Below are 19,893 nucleotides of genomic sequence, written 5' to 3'. Positions count from 1 at the left end.
ATCAGGCGTTAAATCAGAACATTGGGACATTGCTGCTTTTTTTAATATTAGATCATACAACGAATACAATCTATATTCATATCTGAACTCTTTTTACGAAGAATTGCCGCATTTCGTGTGCTGTGACGTCACTCGCAGCAATGCTTTTACATGAAGAAGAGCCCCGGCAGGACGTCCAGAGGAAGCTCGCCGAGCCAGTGCGAGCGCTCAAACCTCTCGGTCTTCTCCCAGGTGTGCTGCATGGCCCATATCGCGTCCTTGTAGGCCATGCTCCCCATGTGGTGGCCGAGCCGCAGCAGCGACCGGCACACAAAGTCCTTGGTCTCGTCCGGCTCGGCGGCGGGGTGGATGGACATGCCGAGCATGAACAGCGGCCAGACGGTAAACTTGCCGAACCAGTCCGGCGACGCCTGCTCCGTCGCCCAGACGCGCCGCAGGGAAGCGTCCAGCGCTGCCAGCGTAGCCGCCTCGGCCTGCCGCAGGTAGATGATGCTGCCGCTGGCGGTGCTTTGCGAGAAGCGGTCCTGCGCGGGCGGCACGACCTCTGCAGCAGTGGCCCCTATTAGGACATGTATGCCATTGTCCAGGAACAGCGTCCGAGTTGCGTACAGCATGGTGGACAGTTGGAACGACTGTATGAGGTCCAAGAGGGCGCATCGTGTGCTTTCTTGTTCCACCTCTTTTGCGCGCTCCCCGAACACTTTTTTGAGCTGATGCGTGCGGGAGCCGAGCCACGCCGCTGGAGAAAAGGCGACGATTTCTTCGAGAAGCTTGCGTCGCAGATCTAGTCTGGTCACGACGCCAGCGCTGTCTTGGTAGTCGTCGTAGCGAGCCATGTTGATGCGTACGAGGGAGCTCATCAGAAAGTCTGTGCATGGGAACCCCGAGAGCCACCCTTCTTGGTATACGGGTATGACGTGCTCCAGATAGTCCTCAAGCACGGCCTTTTTGGCGCGCAAAAGACACGATGGTGACCCAACGTCTCGCATCACCTCCACCCTGCTCGTGTGTTGGCTAGTCTGTACGCTTTTGCCGCGGTGTGCCGGGGATGAAACTTACTGCATGACTGTGCACAGATCAAAGTTGACTGGATTCAGCTTTTCCGACACAAACGTCTCTATTCCTCCTCGAGCGGCGATGATGGCCTGGGCTCCGAGGAGATGCTTGTCCCAGTTCCCAAAGAGCGATTGTTGAACCTAGGCGTTCTAGCTATGAGCAATAGGGTACACACGAGAAGCAGGATAAACGCAGCAGCTGCTTCTGGGCTTACCTCGCACAAGATCAAAGTGGTGATGGCTTCGAGAAGACCACGATGCTCACACTGTTCCGCGTCGGCCACCATGGCGGCCAGAGCACCGGCCATGCGCTGCTGGTGCCGAAAGACGACGGGCACCAGCGGGTGCTTGACCGAGAGCAGCCTGTTGCGCCGGAGCTCGTACTTGTACCCCGGCACGTAGGCGGCGACCTCGAGCGCCGACTGCGTCTTGCTGATGCGGTGGACGGCCGAGACGGAGACGAGGGGGTCCGAGACGATGTCGGGGAGGTAGCTCCAAAACTCGACGAGGACGCGGAACGGATTCGCGGGGGTGTCGAGGAGGACCAGATCCGAGCACACATGTTCGTCATCTAGTGAGCAAAGCTCGAAACTCACATTAGCAAAAAGGGCGGCGGTCATCTCACAGGGTAGGGGGGCTTGGCGCAGCATTACAGTAACGGAGCGAATCGATTATCAGTCGCTGCATCTGGTAACCTTCGGGGTCCAAGCCCGGGCTCAGCACAATCTTGCGTCGTCGCAGGTACTCGTCGCGGAAGCCACGCATCTTCATGTACTTGCGGTACGCGGTCAGATGTGTGGCTTTCGGCTTCCTCGTCAGCTCCAGCTCCTCGCCGTCGGGCAGGGCAAGCTCCGCCGCGGTGCGCTGCATCAACACCAGCTTCGGACGGCCCTTTTTCCGACCTTGCCGTGCTTCCGTCGGGGTCGTCTCCTGCTCCTTCTGCTGCTGCTGGTGGTCCGCCTGCGTGCCCGACGACTTCGACTGCGGTTGCACCCAGAGCAGCGCCTGCGTGCCGTAGCCGAGGCAGTCGACGCCGCGGGCGAGGCACTTGTTGCATGTCGGACGGACGCCGTCGCAGCGCAGCCGTTGGCGTCGGCACGTGTGGCAGTGTTGCGACCTGTCCACTGCTGCTTCTTTGCCCTTTTGAACCATAATGCTCGTCTTTCGAACTTGTTGTGGATGGATTACATGTTGTAGAGCTTCGATGGATTAGAAAGCCAGCGTATAAGAAGGGAGTGGTGTGCAATTTCCGTCAAGGCCCGTGGAGCGAGGCTGAGTGCCCTGCGCCATGCCAACTAATAAAAAAGTCCCAGAAGGGCGTCTATTCGCTGCGACAGCTGTGCCTCCCAGCTCCGGTGGATGTCTATTGAATTTTAGTAGGCTCAGCCTTGGATGCCCATTTCGGGAGTGGTGTTGTAGGGCTGAGCATGCTTCGACCGGGCCGGCAAATGCGAAATACGATCGACTTGACACAGCCTCGCTACTCAATGACGAGAACAGGCCTATGCCGTCATTCGGGCCATCGACATCAAATCTTGGTACTGAAGTGTTTTGTGATGGCAAAATTGGTATTACTGCATGGCAAAAGCGTGGCGAGTAGAGTATAGGTTAGTATATCGGAGGCAAATGTCCCACGGCACCGACTCCTGAAATTGAACCGTAATTCTGAGATCGACGCCCCGGCATATCTGGTCCATTGACTTGGTCCAAGGTCGAGCTGCATCTGATCGTAGTATCGATTCACAGTTGAAAAGGAAATCTGTTATAATTTGACGCTCTTGAAGAAATGGCGTCTTTTTCGGTCTTTGCTGGACGATTTCTGCTGTCATATGGGCATGTCGTCAAGTTCTTATCTCAGTACATCTTCGCGTGTAAGGTTGACAAGCTCTCGAGAGCAATCAAGAGAGGACCTTGCTTATCTGGACGCCGGCATGATATTGCATGCGAGACTTACACTTGCAAAGTGAGCATACTGAAACAGTCAATTTGGCAATGCTCCGGCTGCAACCACTCTTCGAGCTTGTGACGTGATGCTGCATCTATACTGTCTACTTCCTTTGGCACTTTATTTAAGCAGTAGAATCAGAGAAAAAAATTGCAAGTTGTGAGCCCAATTTGCGTCTTGTTCGCTCCGGTGACGATTGCGAGAAGCAGAACGCGCAGCTCTGTGTGCAGTGGACTAGCAGACCGAAGCTTGCCCAACCCAACCACGCATTTGCTCATACCGGAGAGACGATCGGCGGTCAAGAATTCGGCGATAGGCGATTAATTGAAGCTGGCAAAACGGTTGCTCTGGTCTCGCGATCTACGGAGGGCACAGAATAGGAAGTTGCTGGAGCGCGGTGTTTGTCCCGTCGTGGACCATCCGATCAATTCGGCAATCGTTGACGAGGCCGGCGAGTGACTCAAGGAAGGCGACTCCGCATTGCAACAGTGGCACGTGGGAACAAAAGATCAAGGCAAAAGTCCAGCATGAAAAGCTCAACGATTGGAAATCAACATTGTCAAAAGTCGCATACACTGTGTACGCTGCGAGAGCGGCGGCGGGTCTGCCGTAACGAAAAAGTCGGCCCTTTTCCCGCTCATAGCGGTGCTGGGCCAGTTTTTCTGTCCACTTTACGGGGGCTCTTCTGGGTGATGCTAGCGAGAGCTTGCCGCTGGATGGGATTGTCACAGCGAGCAAGACGCTGCAGTGGGGGCGCCTATTGGGGGTCACGGTCGCTACCTACCTCTGTATAGCGCAGAGGCTGGTGTTGGCTTTCTATTCCACGGGCTGCTTCTCGGCTGTTGCGAACGTAAAGAAGATAAAATAGAAAATGAAAATAAAAAGGACAAAAAGGACAAGAAAAATATCTTTTTTTAAGTGATTTTACTCAATTAATTAGCCAACAACTCCCCGTTCAATCTCTTCTTATTCGGCAGAGCGCCCTGTTTCGTCACCCACATGCGTGGGTCCTGCGCCATCTAGAAGCCCGCTAGAGCAGCAGCTGAGCAGCTACCTGGAGCTCGCCTGGAACGCCTCCGGATGCGCTACCTTACAGCGGTGACGTTTCCGCCGTCACTTTTCCATATTGTAACATTATTAAGCGGATCAGGGTCTTGACAAGCTTTTCTTCTGTCCTTGTTGGTCTGGAGCTTCATATATAGGAGAGACGTCTGTCGCATCTCTTGGATTTCTTTCGAATATTAGCACTATACCGTTCAGAGCATCTACACGAACACGATGGCCAGCAAAACCTTCAACGTCGGCGTGATTGGATATGGGTGAGTCCTCCTCTGCAGCATCCCACCTTGACCCCTCCCCCTCCCCCGCCATGGGTGATGATTCGCATCATGAGCAATTCAGCAACAGCTGCCCAATCCTTCAACGAAGCTTCGCCTAGCAAATCGTGCTATCCAATGTTTCAGCACGAAACGCCAGGAAGCAGCAATGGCTGACCTTTGCCCTCCAGCATGTCTGCCAAGATCTTCCACATCCCCTTCATCGCCACCACCCCTCAGTTCAAGCTCCACGCCATCGTCCAGCGCAGCCCCAAGGACGGCAACTCTGCGCCCGCCGACCACCCCGATGCCAAGCACTACACCGACGTCCAGGACCTCCTCGCCGACGCCGCCGTCGACGTCGTCGTCGTCACCACCCCGCCCGACAACCACTTTACGCTGACCAAGGCCGCGCTCGAGTCGGGCAAGCACGTCCTGACCGAGAAGCCCTTTGTGCCCACCTCGGCCGAGGCCGACCAGCTCATTTCGATTGCGCGCGCCCACGGCCGCCTCATCTGCGTGTACCAGAACCGCCGCTGGGACTCGGACTTCCTGACCGTCCGGCACCTGCTAGCCCAGGGCACCCTCGGCCGCGTCCTCGAGTACAACACGCATTTCGACCGCTACAAGGCCGTCGCGGCCACCAACTGGAAGGGCGAGTTGGGCATCCCCCAGGGCGGCAGCGCGCTCTTCGACCTCGGCACCCACCTCATCGACCAGGCCTACGTGCTCTTTGGCATGCCGCAGTCGGTCCACGGCCGCCTGTTGTCCCAGCGCGAGGGCAAGCCCGAGTTCTTCAACCCGGACGCCGTCGCCGCCGAGCTCACGTACCCCGACGGCAAGCTCGTCCACGTCCGCATCAGCGCCCTCAGCGCCGAGGTCGACCAGCAGCGCTTCTGGGTCCGCGGCATCAAGGGCAGCTTCCACAAGGTCGGCCTCGACCCCCAGGAGGACCAGCTCAAGGCCGGCGTCAAGCCCACGGCCGAGGGCTTCGGCAAGGACAAGCCGGAGAGCATGCGTCTGACGGTGGTCGATGCGGATGGCAAGTCGTCGATAGCGGCGGTGCCGGATCTAAAGCCCGAGACGTACACGACCTTTTACAATGCTTTTGGCAAGGCGGTCGAGAGCGGAAAGGAGGAGGATGTGCCAGTGAAGCCCACCGAGGCCCGCGATGTCCTTCGCATCATCGAGGCGATCCAGGAGAGCGCCAAATCGGGCAAAGATGTGACTTTTTAACAAGTCGAAACAGATAGTGCGACTTGGACAAAAGGTGTCGACGATGTATATGACCGAATTTAATAAAATGTTAGTAATATTTTTTTGGAAACCAAACAGACCACTTTCTGTCACAGTAGTGCAATTCGAAAAGGACTAGCAGTTTCGGTTGCACCCACTGCGGTTTGATGCCGGCCGGAGAGGCCGAAATCTGCGGCTGCGCGGCCGGGGCTTCTCTTCCGGCGCTTTCGGGGTCCGGCGCGCTCGGGTCGCCGTCCAAGATGCAACGGCTGGCCTTGTGAGGAGCCATCGACCAGAAAACGTGCGGAAAGAGGCCGGGGACCAAGAGTGCTAGCCAGACAAGAAAAAGGAGTGAGAAAAAGCCAGGCGATAGCAACGTCGCCTTACGGATCCTGCGGATGGTACCCGAGCGGCCATTGCGGCCAGAGGCAGTGCACCGCCTGGTAGGCTGTAAACGTGGGTGTAGTTACTTGTTTATTTCCGTCGCTTCGAAACCCGAGGGAGCCGTTGCGACTCAGCCGAATGGTCCTTGGTAATAACCTGGCCCCTTGGCGATGAGATTTGGCTGCAGCTTGGCGCGCTCGGGATTTGCAGCCGTCTTGGCCAGAACATTGTGCTTTTCAAAGTTGGAATTGCCCTGCCTCGCTGACGCGGCTGAGCCTCTGAATTAAAGTACTGCCTGTTTGGGATCCGAGACGCAAGAATTATGCACCCCAGATAAAAAAAGACAATTTCATCAATCTCCGTCCAAGTAGGCTGCGGCCAGCGTTTCTGCATGTTGGCAAAGCCTCCCCGGCAAGTATGACGTAGGGTGAGAGGCCATGACGCTGGAGACCAAAAAGCCTGCTCACACGAGCAGTGCATTGACAGGTAACGTTAGTGTGTCAATTGCAAGCACACTCAACTTTTTGGTCAGGGATAATAAGGATATTACTACTGTTTAGAAACGTCGGCGACTTTTTGCTTCTCCCTTTCCTCAGCACTAGTTTTGGCGATCAGTCAGTGTAGACGAGAATAACAGCAGTCCTTTTCCGTGAGCACGACTGAAAGACAGACAAGGGCCGGCGCCGGCGTCCTGCGTCATCTCACGGTAATAAACAGTTTGCGGAGGGAGACTGTGGCGTCCTGATCCCTGTTGGACGAGGCTGTGGCTGCCCGCCCGGCCGCCACCGAGGATGCCAATGACGTCTGCTTGGCTCGCAAATGTTGAAAGGAGCAGAATCTACGGAGTAGACTGCGATTCTTCACCCTGTAGCTCGCAGGAAACGTTTATGGAGTCTGCTGCCCTACGTCTCCAAGTTCTGCGACACACGATTGGCCGTGTCGCTGTACTTCTGCCACGGGAAATACGGACGCCGTAGTACGCATGCAGTTGGTGCAGAGCCTCTGTGCCATTCACCATGTCCGCTGGGCGCAAATGGCAGCCCTGTGCGTTCTTTCGAATTCCAAGAACCTAGAGTCGAAGCTTACTGGTCTTGTGACTACCGAGTAGGGGTCTCGTGTTCCGTAGTTGGAGCAAAAGGTAAAAAGTTGAGCGCAGTGTAACGCTGGCTACCCTCGAGTCCTCCTTCCTCTGTCGCGGGGGAGCAAGCGACCACACCAGTTTGAGCATCGAGAATCTTGTGCCGAGACAGAAGAAAACCGCTCACGCCATTGAAGAATTGAGACATTCCGACCAGGTGCCGCGCCGTTTTCCCCGTCTTTGTGGTGCAAGTTCAGCTTTTTTTCCTTTTGCACGGATCAACCTCCAAACAGGCAACAATATAAAAACTTTTCTTATTGGCGTACAAGAGGGCGATTGTTGTGGGGAGGACACGAACCGACCGCATGTTTCCACAATCATGTTTCCATAGTTTATTCTCCTTCATCAGGCAATTGACGACTGCGGAGCGGCCGGGGGGGGCTGGCCTTCTGGGGATCGCCAGACGTGCTGGGCACACTGAATGCGCTGGCTGGCATCATCAAGCCAACTTCCAAAGGATTGCGGTGCCTGCTGCTTGCCTAGGAGCAGCGGCGCACATAATTCAAGCTTGGCTTCGGAGCGCCCGAAGATGGCAACGCATTGTATGCAATGCAGACTCGCACGAGATCGGCAACACGCCAACGCTTTCTCCAGTCCTACATTTCCCCCAAGACTGCCCTTACTTTGGACCGAGAACAAAAGCCGGTGGGTGCTAATTTTCCGGCGCTGACGCCAAGTAGATTTAGTGGCGTTCCTTTTTGGTTGATGATGGGCGCCACGTCCGGCTGCGATGGCCACTAACTTAATAAACCTTGCTAGTCGACGCCATTTGGTAGAGTGCCGTACTTGCCGGCTTGGCCGCCGCCGCTCGGAGCGCTTGTCTTGTGTTGGGTGCCTTTGGTTGCTCAAGTCGTCAGTCGCCAGTCTCAAAACGAGGTCGAGACAATAGACGGGAATAGTCGATGGAACAGCAAGCCTTGGGGTGATTAGAGCACCGCGTTGCCGTGGCTCCGTGATGCAGCATTCCTTTGGACGGGGACAATGCGGTCCCCAGACAACTTTCCCACGGCGCTTTCGCTCCTCATGTCTCTCCCATTCTCCATTTTCCATTCTCCAATATTCTCCAGAGCCCAGGTGTGGGGAGTTGGCGCATGCCGTTCTAATATGCTTACTGGTCGCATTAAACACTAACAATGGCATCTCCGCGTCCCGCTGAGGTGAGGCAGCGGTGCTTTTTGCTAGACCCAATACGCCGTAGCGATCTTCGATGAGAGACATGATGTCACCTCGCAATGTGTACTTGATGGCTGGTGGAGAATCGGTCCGCCCCAAAAACTAAACAAGGCCGGGTCTAGTTCCGTGCGAAGTGAAAGAATAATATTAAGCTCGCCTGGCCGCAACTATTCTGTTTTTTTCCCGAGAAACTTTCTCCTAGCCTGCCGTGACTGCTTTTCTCCCGGAGAGGAGTGCGATTAAAAGTTCTTCCTTCCTTGCTCCCTACCCCTCCAGTCCTCGAAGCAACAGCAGATTACACGGAGAACATAGCAACAAGGAAACACCGCCCTGTCGCATCAGCCCTCAAGATGCCGACAACACACTTTTCGGAAGACCCTCCGCAGGTCATGAACCAGGAGGATCTCGAGCGCGCCAACGAGCTGCTCAGAAGCGCCTCTGATCACGACAATGCGCCCGCCGACGCCGAAAAGGCAGCCCATACCGGCGCTGCGAGCAGCGACTCAAACGACGCTGACGCCGGCGCCGCTGCCACCAATGGCGCGACGGCCAACGGCAACGGGACGCAGCTCGAGAAGATCGGCACGTACGACAAGTACGAAATCACCGAGGACGACTGCTACGAGGAGCTCGGCTTCTCGTTCCCCTCGTGGAAGAAGTGGTACATCCTCACCGTCATCTTCTGGGTGCAGGTGTCGATGAACTTCAACACGTCGCTCTACTCCAACGGCCTCGAGGGCATCAAGCACGAGTTTGGCGTCAGCCTGCAGGCCGCGCGCTGCGGCGCCATGATCTTCCTCGTCCTCTACGCCTTTGGCTGCGAGCTCTGGGCGCCCTGGTCCGAGGAGTTTGGCCGCTGGCCCGTCCTCCAGCTCTCGCTCTTCCTCGTCAACATCTGGCAGCTGCCCGTCGCGCTCGCGCCCAACTTTGCCACCATCATGGTCGGACGCGCCCTCGGCGGCCTGTCCTCGGCCGGCGGCTCCGTCACCCTCGGCATGATTGCCGACATGTGGGAGGCGGACAACCAGCAGTACGCCGTCGCCTACGTCGTGTTCTCCTCGGTCGGAGGATCCGTTCTCGGACCCATTGTCGGTGGCTTCGTCGAGCAATATCTTAACTGGAGGTAAACATCCTAACCCGATTTCTTGAATTCCCTAGTACTTTCTGACAGTCATGCTAACTACTGTTCCAGATGGGCCATGTGGGTGCAGCTCATCCTCGGTGGCTTCGTTCAGCTTGTCCACTTCTTCACCGTTCCCGAAACCCGCAGCACCATCATGATGAACCGCATTGCAAAGCGCCGCCGCACCAAGAACGGAGAGAACATATGGGGACCCGATGAGCTGGTCCCGTACCGTGATCGCTTTTCCGCCAAGGAGATTTTCTCGACCTGGGGACGACCTTTCAAGATGTTCCTCACTGAGCCCATCGTCTTGGTTCTGTCGCTGCTCTCTGGTTTCTCCGATGCCCTCATCTTCATGTTCATCCAGTCCTTTGGTCTCGTCTACGACCAATGGCACTTCAGCAAGGTTCAGATCGGCCTTTCGTTCATTCCCATTGGTGTAGGCTACCTCATCGCATGGCTGCTCTTTATTCCCGCCATCAAGCGCAATATCAAGGAGCGCCGAGCCAAGCCCGAAGACGAACGTGCCCAGTATGAATCGCGCCTCTGGTTTTTGCTTTACACGGCCCCTTGCCTGCCAATTGGTCTGATTGGTTTCGCTTGGACCATCCAGGGTCCTCCCATCCACTGGATTGGCTCCATGATTTTCGCTGCTATTGTCGGTATCGCAAACTACGCTATTTACATGGCCACCATTGATTACATGATTTGCGCGTATGGTCCTTACTCTGCTTCCGCTACAGGCGGTAATGGCTGGGCTGTAAGTTGGATTTATTCTATGCCCCGAGTTGGTTGCTGACATCTTTCACAGCGTGACTTCCTGGCTGGTGTTTTGACCATCCCCGCCGTTCCCTTCTTCAGCAACATTGGAGCCTCGAGTGGAAAGAACTTGGAATACGCCTCGACCATCCTCTTCTGCATCTCCTTCATTCTTGTCATTGCGGTGTACGTCATTTACTGGAAGGGACCTACACTGCGACACCGCTCTCCATTTGCCCAGCAGCTCGCCTCCGCCCGCGAGGAACACCCTGGCCGCCGCAACAGTGTCGTCCACGACAGTCGCCGAGGTATGTATCTGGAAGAATTTTGATTCGAGCCAAGACAATCACTAACAATTTATGTAGCTTCTGCAGCCTCTGGTGCGCAGCAGCGACCTGGCGCCGAGCGACGGTACAGCCAGCAGCACCGCTTCTTTGGCGAGAGCCGCGTCACTCCTCGCCAGACCCCCCGCGGTACTCCGTCGGCAAGCCGCAGACCCAGTGTCGCACACGCTCAGGCCAAATAAGTATGCATATATTCATGCGGTGGTGATTGAATTTGTGCGCGCTTCGTCAACTAGATGCATTGATATTGGGATGTAAGACAGGACGAATTGATTGATTTGGCCGCGCTGAGACAGATGCTCGGCTTGCATAGTCCGTATGATACCTTTTTAGTTTCTTTTTTCGTATATTCTTCTTGATTAACTGCATTCCGTTCAACTTTCAGCTGAAGTAAACTCTGACGTGAAGCTGAATGAGACTGTCGGTGACTGGCGATGATGCACTAACATTGTTAGACTTTGTTTGAGCGAAGGTGGGATAGAACGCTAGCAGCTGAAACCCGATTGCAGATCAATCATGAACGGGAGGTGGCGACCACTCCCTACATTTTTTGAACTGCTATTAAAACGAGTCTCTTTCCCAACTTCGTGAATCATACTTGGTGTCGAAACTTACTTGCACAACTTTGCTCAGTAAACAGTATCAACAATGCGCATCACAATTGTCCCAGCAGGCCCGAAGACGTCCGCGGCAACTATTCGGCAGTTGCTCAACAAGGCACCAGCCAGCGTTGATGTGTACGGCGTCTATCGAAGCATTTACAAAGTTCCCGCAGAATTCCTGTCTCATAAAAACTTCCATGCCGTGTGCGGCGACATTGAGGATGCGTCTTCTCTAGACCTCAGCGGCTCGGATGCCGTGATGACAAGCACGCCCCCATTCTTCAGCGGTGAAGACCCTTTTGCAAAGACAGAGGAGGTGTCAAATAATGTCAAAGGTGCCGTTGAAAGAGCTGGTGGGATCAAGCGACTCATGCTACTTAGTAGCATGGGTGCCGAGTTTGCCGAAGGCGTTGTAAGTGTCGACATCTGCGGAGCAACAGTGCGTTGGCTCATGGGCAATGACAGGGCGAAATTAAAACGAACCACATTGCAGAGAAAGTGTTTCGCAGTACCAATGTTCCTGAGCTCCTCTTTGTTCGATGCGGTTATTTCATGGAAAATTGGACCATGTTCAACCTTCAGACGCTGCGAGGCAGTGACCCGTACTTGAACTCGCTAATTACGCCGATCGACTTCCAGCTGCCTATGGTTGCTGTCGAGGATATTGGGTCTACATTCGCGACCGGACTGCTGTCCAGCTATGCGCCGCCGAGCAAGCCCTACGTGTTCGCCTTGCACGGCCCTAAAGAATACTCGCCGAACGACGTACAAGCCGCGTTTTCTGAAGCAATGGGGAAGCAGATTCCGTTGAAGGCTATTGAAAAGGATCAACTGGCCGACTTTTTCAGCACTTTCATTCCGCCAAACCTTGTAGGAACCTGGGTGGAGATGTCCTGCTCATTTCTCCCCGGTGGCGTAGCCGCGCCGGGCTCTGATGGGATTGAGAATGTGGACATAGTTCGTGGCAAAGTTGAGCTTGGAAAAGCCATCAAAGATGCCGTGGAAGCGGGCATCTAGCGGACGGAGCAGAGCCACCGCGCGGCTACGGCATGTTTCTCAAGAATACTTTAACACAGACATTGCATTGATTCGATGTATTGGGACAGAAAATTGACATGTTCAGTAATTAATATTTATTGAAATTCGATTTTTGTCTTCTCAACGGCTATATCATGATGGTGCGGCAAAGCCGCCGACGATACCGGAGAGCGCCAGTGACGTCGGTGGGCCTCGGAGCAACTAGAGCCGACACGAGCCGGCGGTCGGCCGGAAGACCGCTCCCTTTCAAGACTAAGCATCTCCTTCGCCATCAGTCCGAGACGACCAATTCGCCCTCTACATTAATACAGACCATTTTTCACCCATATATTCGACACAATGATCCCCAGACAGCAGTTATTACGCTTGCGCGTCGTCAGCCGGAGCACCGGCGCAACGCGACGCGCCTTGAGCAGCACCAGTGTTCAAAAGCACAACGGAGCTTCCGCGGCGCCAGCAGAGACGGCGCCCAACTCACGATGGCTTTCAGATATGCGACATCGACTATCTACGGGAATTTCCAAGAGGGCAGATGAGCCAAAGATCGTCTCGCAGCTCAAGCATCACATGAGCTATCTGGACCAGCACTGGCTCAATCTATCTGCCGGCCGCGAGGGCTTTCTCATCGAACCTCAATGGAGGGGACTGGACAAGCATAACATCGCATGGGGAGACATGGTGAGTCTCATGTGGATCACTGTTGCTTTGGATAAATGTAAGCGCAATACTGACCATTCGCCTTCGCCAAACAGGACTCAATGGTAAGTCGCCGAAACGAGCATGAAAGTTCTGTTCTTGTGCCGGCTAACCACGCAGTAGGGTACGATTACCGTGCCAGACACACGGCCATAATTACTAAATGTCATTTGTACAGGCCATGTGAACAATGTCATGTACAACCGGTTTGCTGAATCAGGTCGCGTCAACTGGATGATGAATGTCGCCGCTCACGTTGCCCCCGAAAACAGAAAAGAATTTACAGAGCTGATGTCGCCACGAGGCATTGGCCTGATTCTTGCGAGCATCCGCACCGACTACAAGTTTGTAAGTATTTGATAAAACGAGTTGGCCTCCAGTGTGCGACACATCTAACTTGTTGATCTCCCCTTGCCGTCTGGCAGCCGATGACGTTTCCGGATCAGGTCACGGTGCTGCACAAGCTGGTAACAAAGCCAGACAGCACGTCCGACAAGGTCCTGATGGAAGCGGTTGCTTATTCACACAAACATAAACGACCTGCTGCTCGGTTCTTTGAAGATATCGCAGTGTACGATTATCGAGCAGCGAAGAAGGCGCCCCTCAAGCCCTTCATGGTGGAGGAGATGCAGGTTATGTACGAGTTGCAAGATCAGCGACGCCACCAGACCGAGTCAAAGGTCCAGGAGCTTCTTCAGTCCATGGAAGAACTGGAGGTTTAAAAATCTCAGGGAAACTGGTGGATATTATCGCACTCGCAATGAATAGAGGAGTCTAGAATATATACAGGTTGTATTTCTCATGATAATGTATGTACGAGCTTCGTACCAGCGAGCGAAAGTATGGACAGTGGCGTGTCAAGACGGCCGTAAAAATATAGACAGTGAAGAGAACGGAAAAGGAAAGCCGCAAAAGCGGAAAGCTTCTGCGAGTGCCAAACCGAGAGGGCGTCGCATGTCAACCGTGACGATCAGCAATGGCGAAAGCGCTTACTGGCTAACATACTGAGCAGTGTAGCCGACTTCCATCATGCTGCCGTAGCCGTCCTGGGTGTTTCCGTTGGGGTTACCGGGCTGTTACAATGGTTAGCGTCAAGTTTCGCTTTGCAGTTGCTGGACAGATGATGCTTACCCAGTTGCCACCAACAGCGACGTTGAGGATGAAGAAGAGGGGGCTCTGGGCAACAGAGCGCCACACATTGTAGTTGTTGATGCGGCTGCCGGTGATGCGCTGGAACTGCTGGCCATCCAGATACCAAGTGATGCTCTGGTCAACCCAGTTGCCGGGGCGGAGATCGATCTCCAGGCGCCAGGTGTGCCAGTCTTGGTTGGGGAAGTTGACGGGCGAGCCGATGCCGTTGCCCTCGTTGCAAATGCCGCCGGGGAACGTGTCGCAGTGCATGGTGCCGTGGCCGGTGAGCTGTCCGTTAACAGTCTCGAGAATGTCCAGCTCACCGCACCCGGGCCACTGAACGCCGTGGCGGATGCCGTCGCCGAGCATCCACCACGCAGGCCAGATGCCCTGCTTGTTGTTGATGCTGTTGCCGCCGAAGCGGAGGACAGCCTCGACGCGGGTGAGCTTGCCGCCCTGGGGCGTGAAGACGTACTTGGACTCGATGCGGCCAGACGTCCAGCCGTTGCCGTTTCTCCAGGGCACAATCTGCAGGGTGTTGCCGCCGCTCAGCTGCAGGTTGCGCGTGTCGCGCTGGTAGACCTCCAACTCATTGTTGACGCCGAGGTTGCCGGTGATGATGTTCCAGTTGCCCTCGTTGGGGAGCTGGCCGCCGTTGCCGCCAAAGTTGTCCTGCCAAACTCGGTTGAAACCGCCGTAGTTGGGAGCGTCCCAGGCGCTGGTGACCGCGGCCAGGGACAGGAGAGAAGAGATGAAACCAGCCTTAACCATCTTTGCTAGATCCAGATATAGCTTAAATGATTCCGGGGCAGGGTATATGTGGACTTTGTGGTGAGGACGGAACCGACACACGCTGAGCAACAGTGCTATTTGAAAGTAGTAGAAAGGAATAGAAGATTGAAATCAAGAAGATCCTCCGTTGTACAAGTATTACTTCAAATCTCGGATACAGGAAGAACGGAAAGGGGTTGCATAAATATATCTGAGGATCTCATCCAGTATATAACCGTCTGTTACAAGTGTCCCTGAATCCACTTGCGTGACCCTCCTCCCGTCTCTTTCTCACTCGCGCTGCAGTCATTTGGGAAGGTCAAAAGCGACACTTGGTCAAAGATATGGATTAAAGCTCACACCCCCCTTCATGGGGAGCGAGCCGAAGACAGGGCATTCTCGGGAATCTATTCGCCAGCACCGCCAGCTTTGTGCCCTCGCGAAACGTCGCATGGGGTCAGCGCGCGCACAAGGGTGTCAACGGACAGACCACAGATGACTGCACGAAACCCCCCGGGGGGTGTGCAGACAGAAACTCATAGTTCTCTCTGCGTCGGTGGGGCGCGACATTCAATGGGCTGTAAAAAAAAAAAATAACAGTGTGAAATGTCTAGGCTCTTTGTGAATGCTACGTCGTTGCAGGAACTAATGGCCATCCTCCTGATGGCCGGCCCGATAGCGAGCTGTGCACACGTGCTGTTAGTCTGCGCGGCTCTCACACAAGCATTTGGGCTTATGCAAGGCCCAGCACAGTTTTACATTGTATTTAGCAATTTCGCAGCCTCTTGAGGGAAGTTGAAAGCATATGGTACGAGTTTATTGATTAAACTCATGTTTGCTGTTGGCGAAACGTATTCAAAGTACGCCACCAACAGAGGACATCCCTCCAACATCCCCAAGCTGCCAAGTCTCCCTTGGCTGACTGCGAGGCTCGCTAGCGTACGGAGGAAGCGCCCGGCCCTGTCGCAAAACGAAAGGGCCCCTGGCACAACTACAGCAGCTCAGCAAAAAGCGTGCAGCTAACAGAGCGGACATGTCCAAGCTAGGCAAGTGGTTAATGTGGCTTGCTTATGCCGTCCGGGGTACCTAGGCGTAGATTCTGCTCAAAGAGAAGAGGCGTGGTTTGGGTTCGGTGATTCTTTCGGCGGCGGCGTTCTTCGCCATGGGGGCTTTGCGCCATAGATTTTGGCTCATTGTTTCTCGCTTCGCAACAAAAGCCACTCTGATAAGCTTGGCTCCTCCATTGTTCCCGTGGCTTCTTAAGGCTCGGGCGAGCTCTCTGTGGCGGCTGCGAAGGGGGCCATATGGCTTGTGAAGCTTACTGGTGGCAAGTTGGGGTGATTGCCTCCTGGTTTGTGCAGCCACATCTTGTGGACCTAATCACAAGCGAAATAGCGTTGTACTTGTTCTGTTTCTCATTTCATACTCTCTCGCGAGAGCCGACTTGCTGAGTGCACGCACGGGAAATTTGCCTAATTTTTTGAAAACCCTCCTCTCGAGTCATTCGAGGCGAGTTGCGACAGGTGATTTCTGCTTTGGGATCTGCCGTCTCTGATTGAGCCAACCACGATGCGCAGTGACTACTTGACAGGGATGCGCGACCGGGGCTACCACCATTTCAGCGGCCCTAATTAGTCTACCAGGGGGCCGGTGATTTGGGTGCCTGCTGCTCTTCAGCATGGTAGATCGATCCCGTGCGACGCCGCCAGGGCACTAACACCAGTGTGAAGGTGCATGGCGGCGCATGGCGGCTTGCATCGCTGGCGTCGGCTACCGCACGCTGGGGATCACGTCGCTGTTCCCGACATGGGCACTCCTCCGTCCGTCGTTGAAACGTGACACTGCCGAGCATGGAATCTGGTCTACCAAGTCGCACGAAATATGGCACCGAAATGGAAGAAAAGAAGGTGTTGAGAATGTTGAACGACAATACAGTCCCTCGGCGGGGCAAAAACACAAAGAACTATTACAGCACAGGCGGGAGGCTTGTACCGAAGGACCACCAGCGACATGCTGGACAAGGCCGATGTGGTCGGGAATATTTGGTTACACGTTCGAACTGGTCCGCCGAGTTATTGGGTTGACACATTCGTCTGTGCTGCACACCGCCACGCAGGTACGATGGCGTTGTGTTACTGCATGTCGTCGAAGGCTTGCTTGAAGGTTTCCCCGCAGCGAGGGGCAGCCAAGTCCGGTGGATCGTTCAAATAAGCCGACTGTCCTGGGGCGCATGAAAAGACACACAGACACACAGATGGTTTCGACAACGTGTTGGGTGGCCACGCCGTACTGGTACAATCCGGCGCCCGCTCCTTTGCAGGCACACTGGCCGTTCAATGTGACCTCGAGCCTGACCCGCATGAGCACCAGAAAGTCGTTAGAAAGCCGACCTCAAAGCATTTTCTCAATTCAGTGGTGCGTCCGGCCACGCTAGACCCGTTGCTGACACAAATTCCGTGGTTAGTGCGTGCTAAGCTGGTCATGGCCTGATAACATGCAGCAGACTGTTCGCAGGAGTTGAACCCTGCGCAATAAGAACTGTGTCGCAGCCGAAAGACTGACTTTGGAGCCGGAGCCGAAACGCTGACGGGCAACGTGCTCCCTGCATGCAAGCTGCATCGATCCCTTTGACATCCCACGCGGGCAAAGACGCTCATGCACAATGGGATTAGACCCGGAGCGGACCGCTTCCATTGTTTTGTCAGTCGCGTGGATGAGTGAGGGGCCTTGCTCCTTCCCTCAAAGCTAGCTACTGACAGCTTGGCATCCATTTTAGCTGTGCAGCCCTAATTTTGCGTTGCAGGCTAGACTTAATGGCCATTGGCTCTGCGTCTCTGCCCATTTATCTCCTCTTGTCTCTTTCCAAGATAGACTTTTCGCCTGCATGAGCGACAGTCTGATCGTCCCTGCTTTGAAATTTCGGTTCCGATGAAAGGGTCGAATTCTCCGGCGCTTTCTGCACGTAAACCATGTTCTAGAGCGGCTTCTCTGCAGATCATCCACTTGGTGTGCAAGGCGACAGGGCAATGCTGCGCTCTGATTGATCCCAGATCGAATTGGCAGCAACTCCATCTGTTTGACTCTACCCCGCCGCAAAGCTGCATCATCGTCATCATTGGTTGCGAAGCTCCCCACGCAGCTAGAACTAGCTGCCCACCCCATCCCTTGCTTTCATCTTGCTTCAGCCACTCACACTGAATAGCAGTCCTGTAATCTACCAGCAACTACCTCTGAATTCAGCTCTGCCCACCGTAGCAGAGTCAGTCGCATCTTGAGGACCCTCCATTCAAGCTGTCTATATCCGAAATATCGAAAAAGTAACCATGTCAGGAGCCGCCGCAGTGTTCGCCCCCGGCTCCACCGCCCTCATCACTGGCGGAGCCTCTGGTGTTGGCCTCGCAGTCGCGAAGCTGTGTAACGCCAAGGGTATGAACGTGCTCCTTGTCGACCGCAATGCCGAAGCTCTAGAACAAGCTAGACTGGACATTGCAGGCGAGGGTGTGGACGCTTCTGGCCCCCGCGTGGCTACCTCGGTCGCTGATGTGAGCCTGGCCGAGGACTGGGCTGCGCTCAAGGATTCTGCGCTGGCCAAATTCGGCTCTATCGAATTTTTGGCGCTCAACGCCGGCGTTGGTGGAAAGGGCACATGGGGTGATAATGACTACTTCCGCAGGGTACTGTTTTGGCCGTCGCCTACCAACTGCGATTTTGTGACTTGCTAACCGTGGCGTAGATTCTCGCGACGAATCTCTTTGGCGTCATTAATGGAGTCAATGCGTTCTTGCCTGTTGTACAAGAAGCCTCCAAGGCGAAGCGAACCGCCATCGTAATCACTGGAAGTAAGCAGGGAATCACCAACCCGCCCGGAAACGCGGCGTACAATGCCTCAAAGTCCGCGGTAAAGACGCTCGCTGAGCATCTGAGCTGGGATCTCCGCGATACTACTACTAGCGTACACCTCTTGGTGCCGGGCTGGACATTTACAGGAATGGTGAGATTCTTTCATATTTGTCTCGTGACGTCTTTTCGGCCCGTGGCACTGATTTCTAACATTTCGCAGACTGGCGGCGGGCAGGCCAAGGAAAAGCCGGCTGGCGCGTGGGCGCCCGCACAGGTTGCAGAGTTCTTGTACACCAATATGGAAAAGAGCGAATTTTATGTCATCTGTCCTGACAACGACGTGTCTGAGGAGACTGACAAGAAGCGAATGCTGTGGAGTGTGGGCGATATTGTCTACGGACGTCCGCCTCTGACCAGATGGCGTGACGAGTGGAAGCAGGAAGCTGAGAAGACCATGTCCGAGACGAAGATATAGAACCCCAGGCTATTGCTCGTCCTAAACGGGCCGATCATCCGCCACAATCATACACCACGCCAAACTAAGCTACATCAAGGGCCGTGACAGGGTAACTAAGAGCAGGCTGTCGCCTTGTCCGCGTGTGTGTAACACTGTATCGAGTCGGCCCGCTAGCCATTCTTCCATTGTATCACATTGAGAAAAATTGATAGCGCCCATAGAAGAAAGATCAAACTTTGTATCCATCAGTAATGGACATCCTCTTGTCGCCTTGTGACACACGGATGTTTCTCAAGGACTGGTGCCCAGTCGATAGCGGCAACTCGCATCGGGTATCGATTGCCTAGGGAAGTTATATGTCCTTTGTTTCGCAATGATTGTATTTTTGTGCCATTGACGGAATTTGACGAAGGGATTCCAAAGAAGACACCGGATCCGTAATAAGCAGTCGGACCGTACTAAACGGGCACGAAAGGATCGCTCAGTGAGCGCTACGGCGCATCCTACTCTCAGCCTTCCTACACAATGCGTAATGCGTTCTCTGACTTTTGTTAGTGTATTATAATACTTCGAATATATGTGGCTCTCTACCGCGCCAATTAGAAATAATGGCAGCTACTCGCCTTCCAGCGAGGTTTTTGACCTTGTTCACCCTCGTATGTCTGGCGGATGACTATTGGGCTACCTATAGAAAACTTATTTCATTAGACGCCCCTTTACTGGAGGCAATTTATTATTCCGAGAATACATGTTTCATTGCAACTCGTGTGAAGCGCGAGATCTGGGCCAAAGACATGTCGAAAGTCCAACCATCCAGGCCAGGCATCAACGACAAAGCTCCGCCCCCCCCGATTCATGGAACGACTGCGTGCATTTCAAATGCAC

At 54.5% G+C, this 19,893-nt stretch overlaps 8 protein-coding genes across 8 annotated transcripts; 6 read left to right on the top strand and 2 right to left on the bottom strand.

Moving 5' to 3' along the window:
• Positions 1-146: 146 nt before the first annotated feature.
• Positions 147-2,207, bottom strand: LMH87_007099 (uncharacterized protein; the record flags this gene model as incomplete). The annotated part of the gene is made up of 4 exons (XM_056192132.1): positions 147-999; positions 1,060-1,196; positions 1,271-1,626; positions 1,709-2,207. 4 exons carry the CDS (start codon positions 2,205-2,207, stop codon positions 147-149), a joined length of 1,845 nt encoding a protein of 614 aa, XP_056060382.1.
• Positions 2,208-4,278: 2,071 nt separating this feature from the next.
• LMH87_007098 (uncharacterized protein) lies at positions 4,279-5,552 on the top strand (the record flags this gene model as incomplete). Its single annotated transcript, XM_056192131.1, has 2 exons — positions 4,279-4,319; positions 4,508-5,552. 2 exons carry the CDS (start codon positions 4,279-4,281, stop codon positions 5,550-5,552), a joined length of 1,086 nt encoding a protein of 361 aa, XP_056060381.1.
• A 3,045-nt stretch (positions 5,553-8,597) lies between these two features.
• Positions 8,598-10,655, top strand: LMH87_007097 (uncharacterized protein; the record flags this gene model as incomplete). The annotated part of the gene is made up of 4 exons (XM_056192130.1): positions 8,598-9,370; positions 9,440-10,130; positions 10,182-10,437; positions 10,495-10,655. 4 exons carry the CDS (start codon positions 8,598-8,600, stop codon positions 10,653-10,655), a joined length of 1,881 nt encoding a protein of 626 aa, XP_056060380.1.
• Positions 10,656-11,121: 466 nt separating this feature from the next.
• LMH87_007096 (uncharacterized protein) lies at positions 11,122-12,092 on the top strand (the record flags this gene model as incomplete). The annotated part of the gene is made up of 2 exons (XM_056192129.1): positions 11,122-11,487; positions 11,541-12,092. 2 exons carry the CDS (start codon positions 11,122-11,124, stop codon positions 12,090-12,092), a joined length of 918 nt encoding a protein of 305 aa, XP_056060379.1.
• A 360-nt stretch (positions 12,093-12,452) lies between these two features.
• LMH87_007095 (uncharacterized protein) lies at positions 12,453-12,965 on the top strand (the record flags this gene model as incomplete). The annotated part of the gene is made up of 3 exons (XM_056192128.1): positions 12,453-12,791; positions 12,866-12,874; positions 12,933-12,965. 3 exons carry the CDS (start codon positions 12,453-12,455, stop codon positions 12,963-12,965), a joined length of 381 nt encoding a protein of 126 aa, XP_056060378.1.
• Positions 12,966-13,004: 39 nt separating this feature from the next.
• Positions 13,005-13,531, top strand: LMH87_007094 (uncharacterized protein; the record flags this gene model as incomplete). Its single annotated transcript, XM_056192127.1, has 3 exons — positions 13,005-13,015; positions 13,082-13,157; positions 13,235-13,531. The coding sequence occupies 3 exons, from the start codon at positions 13,005-13,007 to the stop codon at positions 13,529-13,531; spliced, it is 384 nt and encodes a 127-aa protein (XP_056060377.1).
• A 52-nt stretch (positions 13,532-13,583) lies between these two features.
• On the bottom strand, positions 13,584-14,711 carry LMH87_007093 (uncharacterized protein; the record flags this gene model as incomplete). Its single annotated transcript, XM_056192126.1, has 3 exons — positions 13,584-13,734; positions 13,815-13,882; positions 13,941-14,711. 3 exons carry the CDS (start codon positions 14,709-14,711, stop codon positions 13,584-13,586), a joined length of 990 nt encoding a protein of 329 aa, XP_056060376.1.
• A 3,323-nt stretch (positions 14,712-18,034) lies between these two features.
• LMH87_007092 (uncharacterized protein) lies at positions 18,035-19,026 on the top strand (the record flags this gene model as incomplete). The annotated part of the gene is made up of 3 exons (XM_056192125.1): positions 18,035-18,385; positions 18,445-18,702; positions 18,772-19,026. 3 exons carry the CDS (start codon positions 18,035-18,037, stop codon positions 19,024-19,026), a joined length of 864 nt encoding a protein of 287 aa, XP_056060375.1.
• Positions 19,027-19,893: the final 867 nt, after the last annotated feature.

This window comes from Akanthomyces muscarius, chromosome 1 (assembly GCF_028009165.1).
Source record: "Akanthomyces muscarius strain Ve6 chromosome 1, whole genome shotgun sequence".
Lineage (NCBI taxonomy): Eukaryota > Fungi > Ascomycota > Sordariomycetes > Hypocreales > Cordycipitaceae > Akanthomyces > Akanthomyces muscarius.
This window is presented reverse-complemented; position numbering and strand designations above follow the sequence as displayed.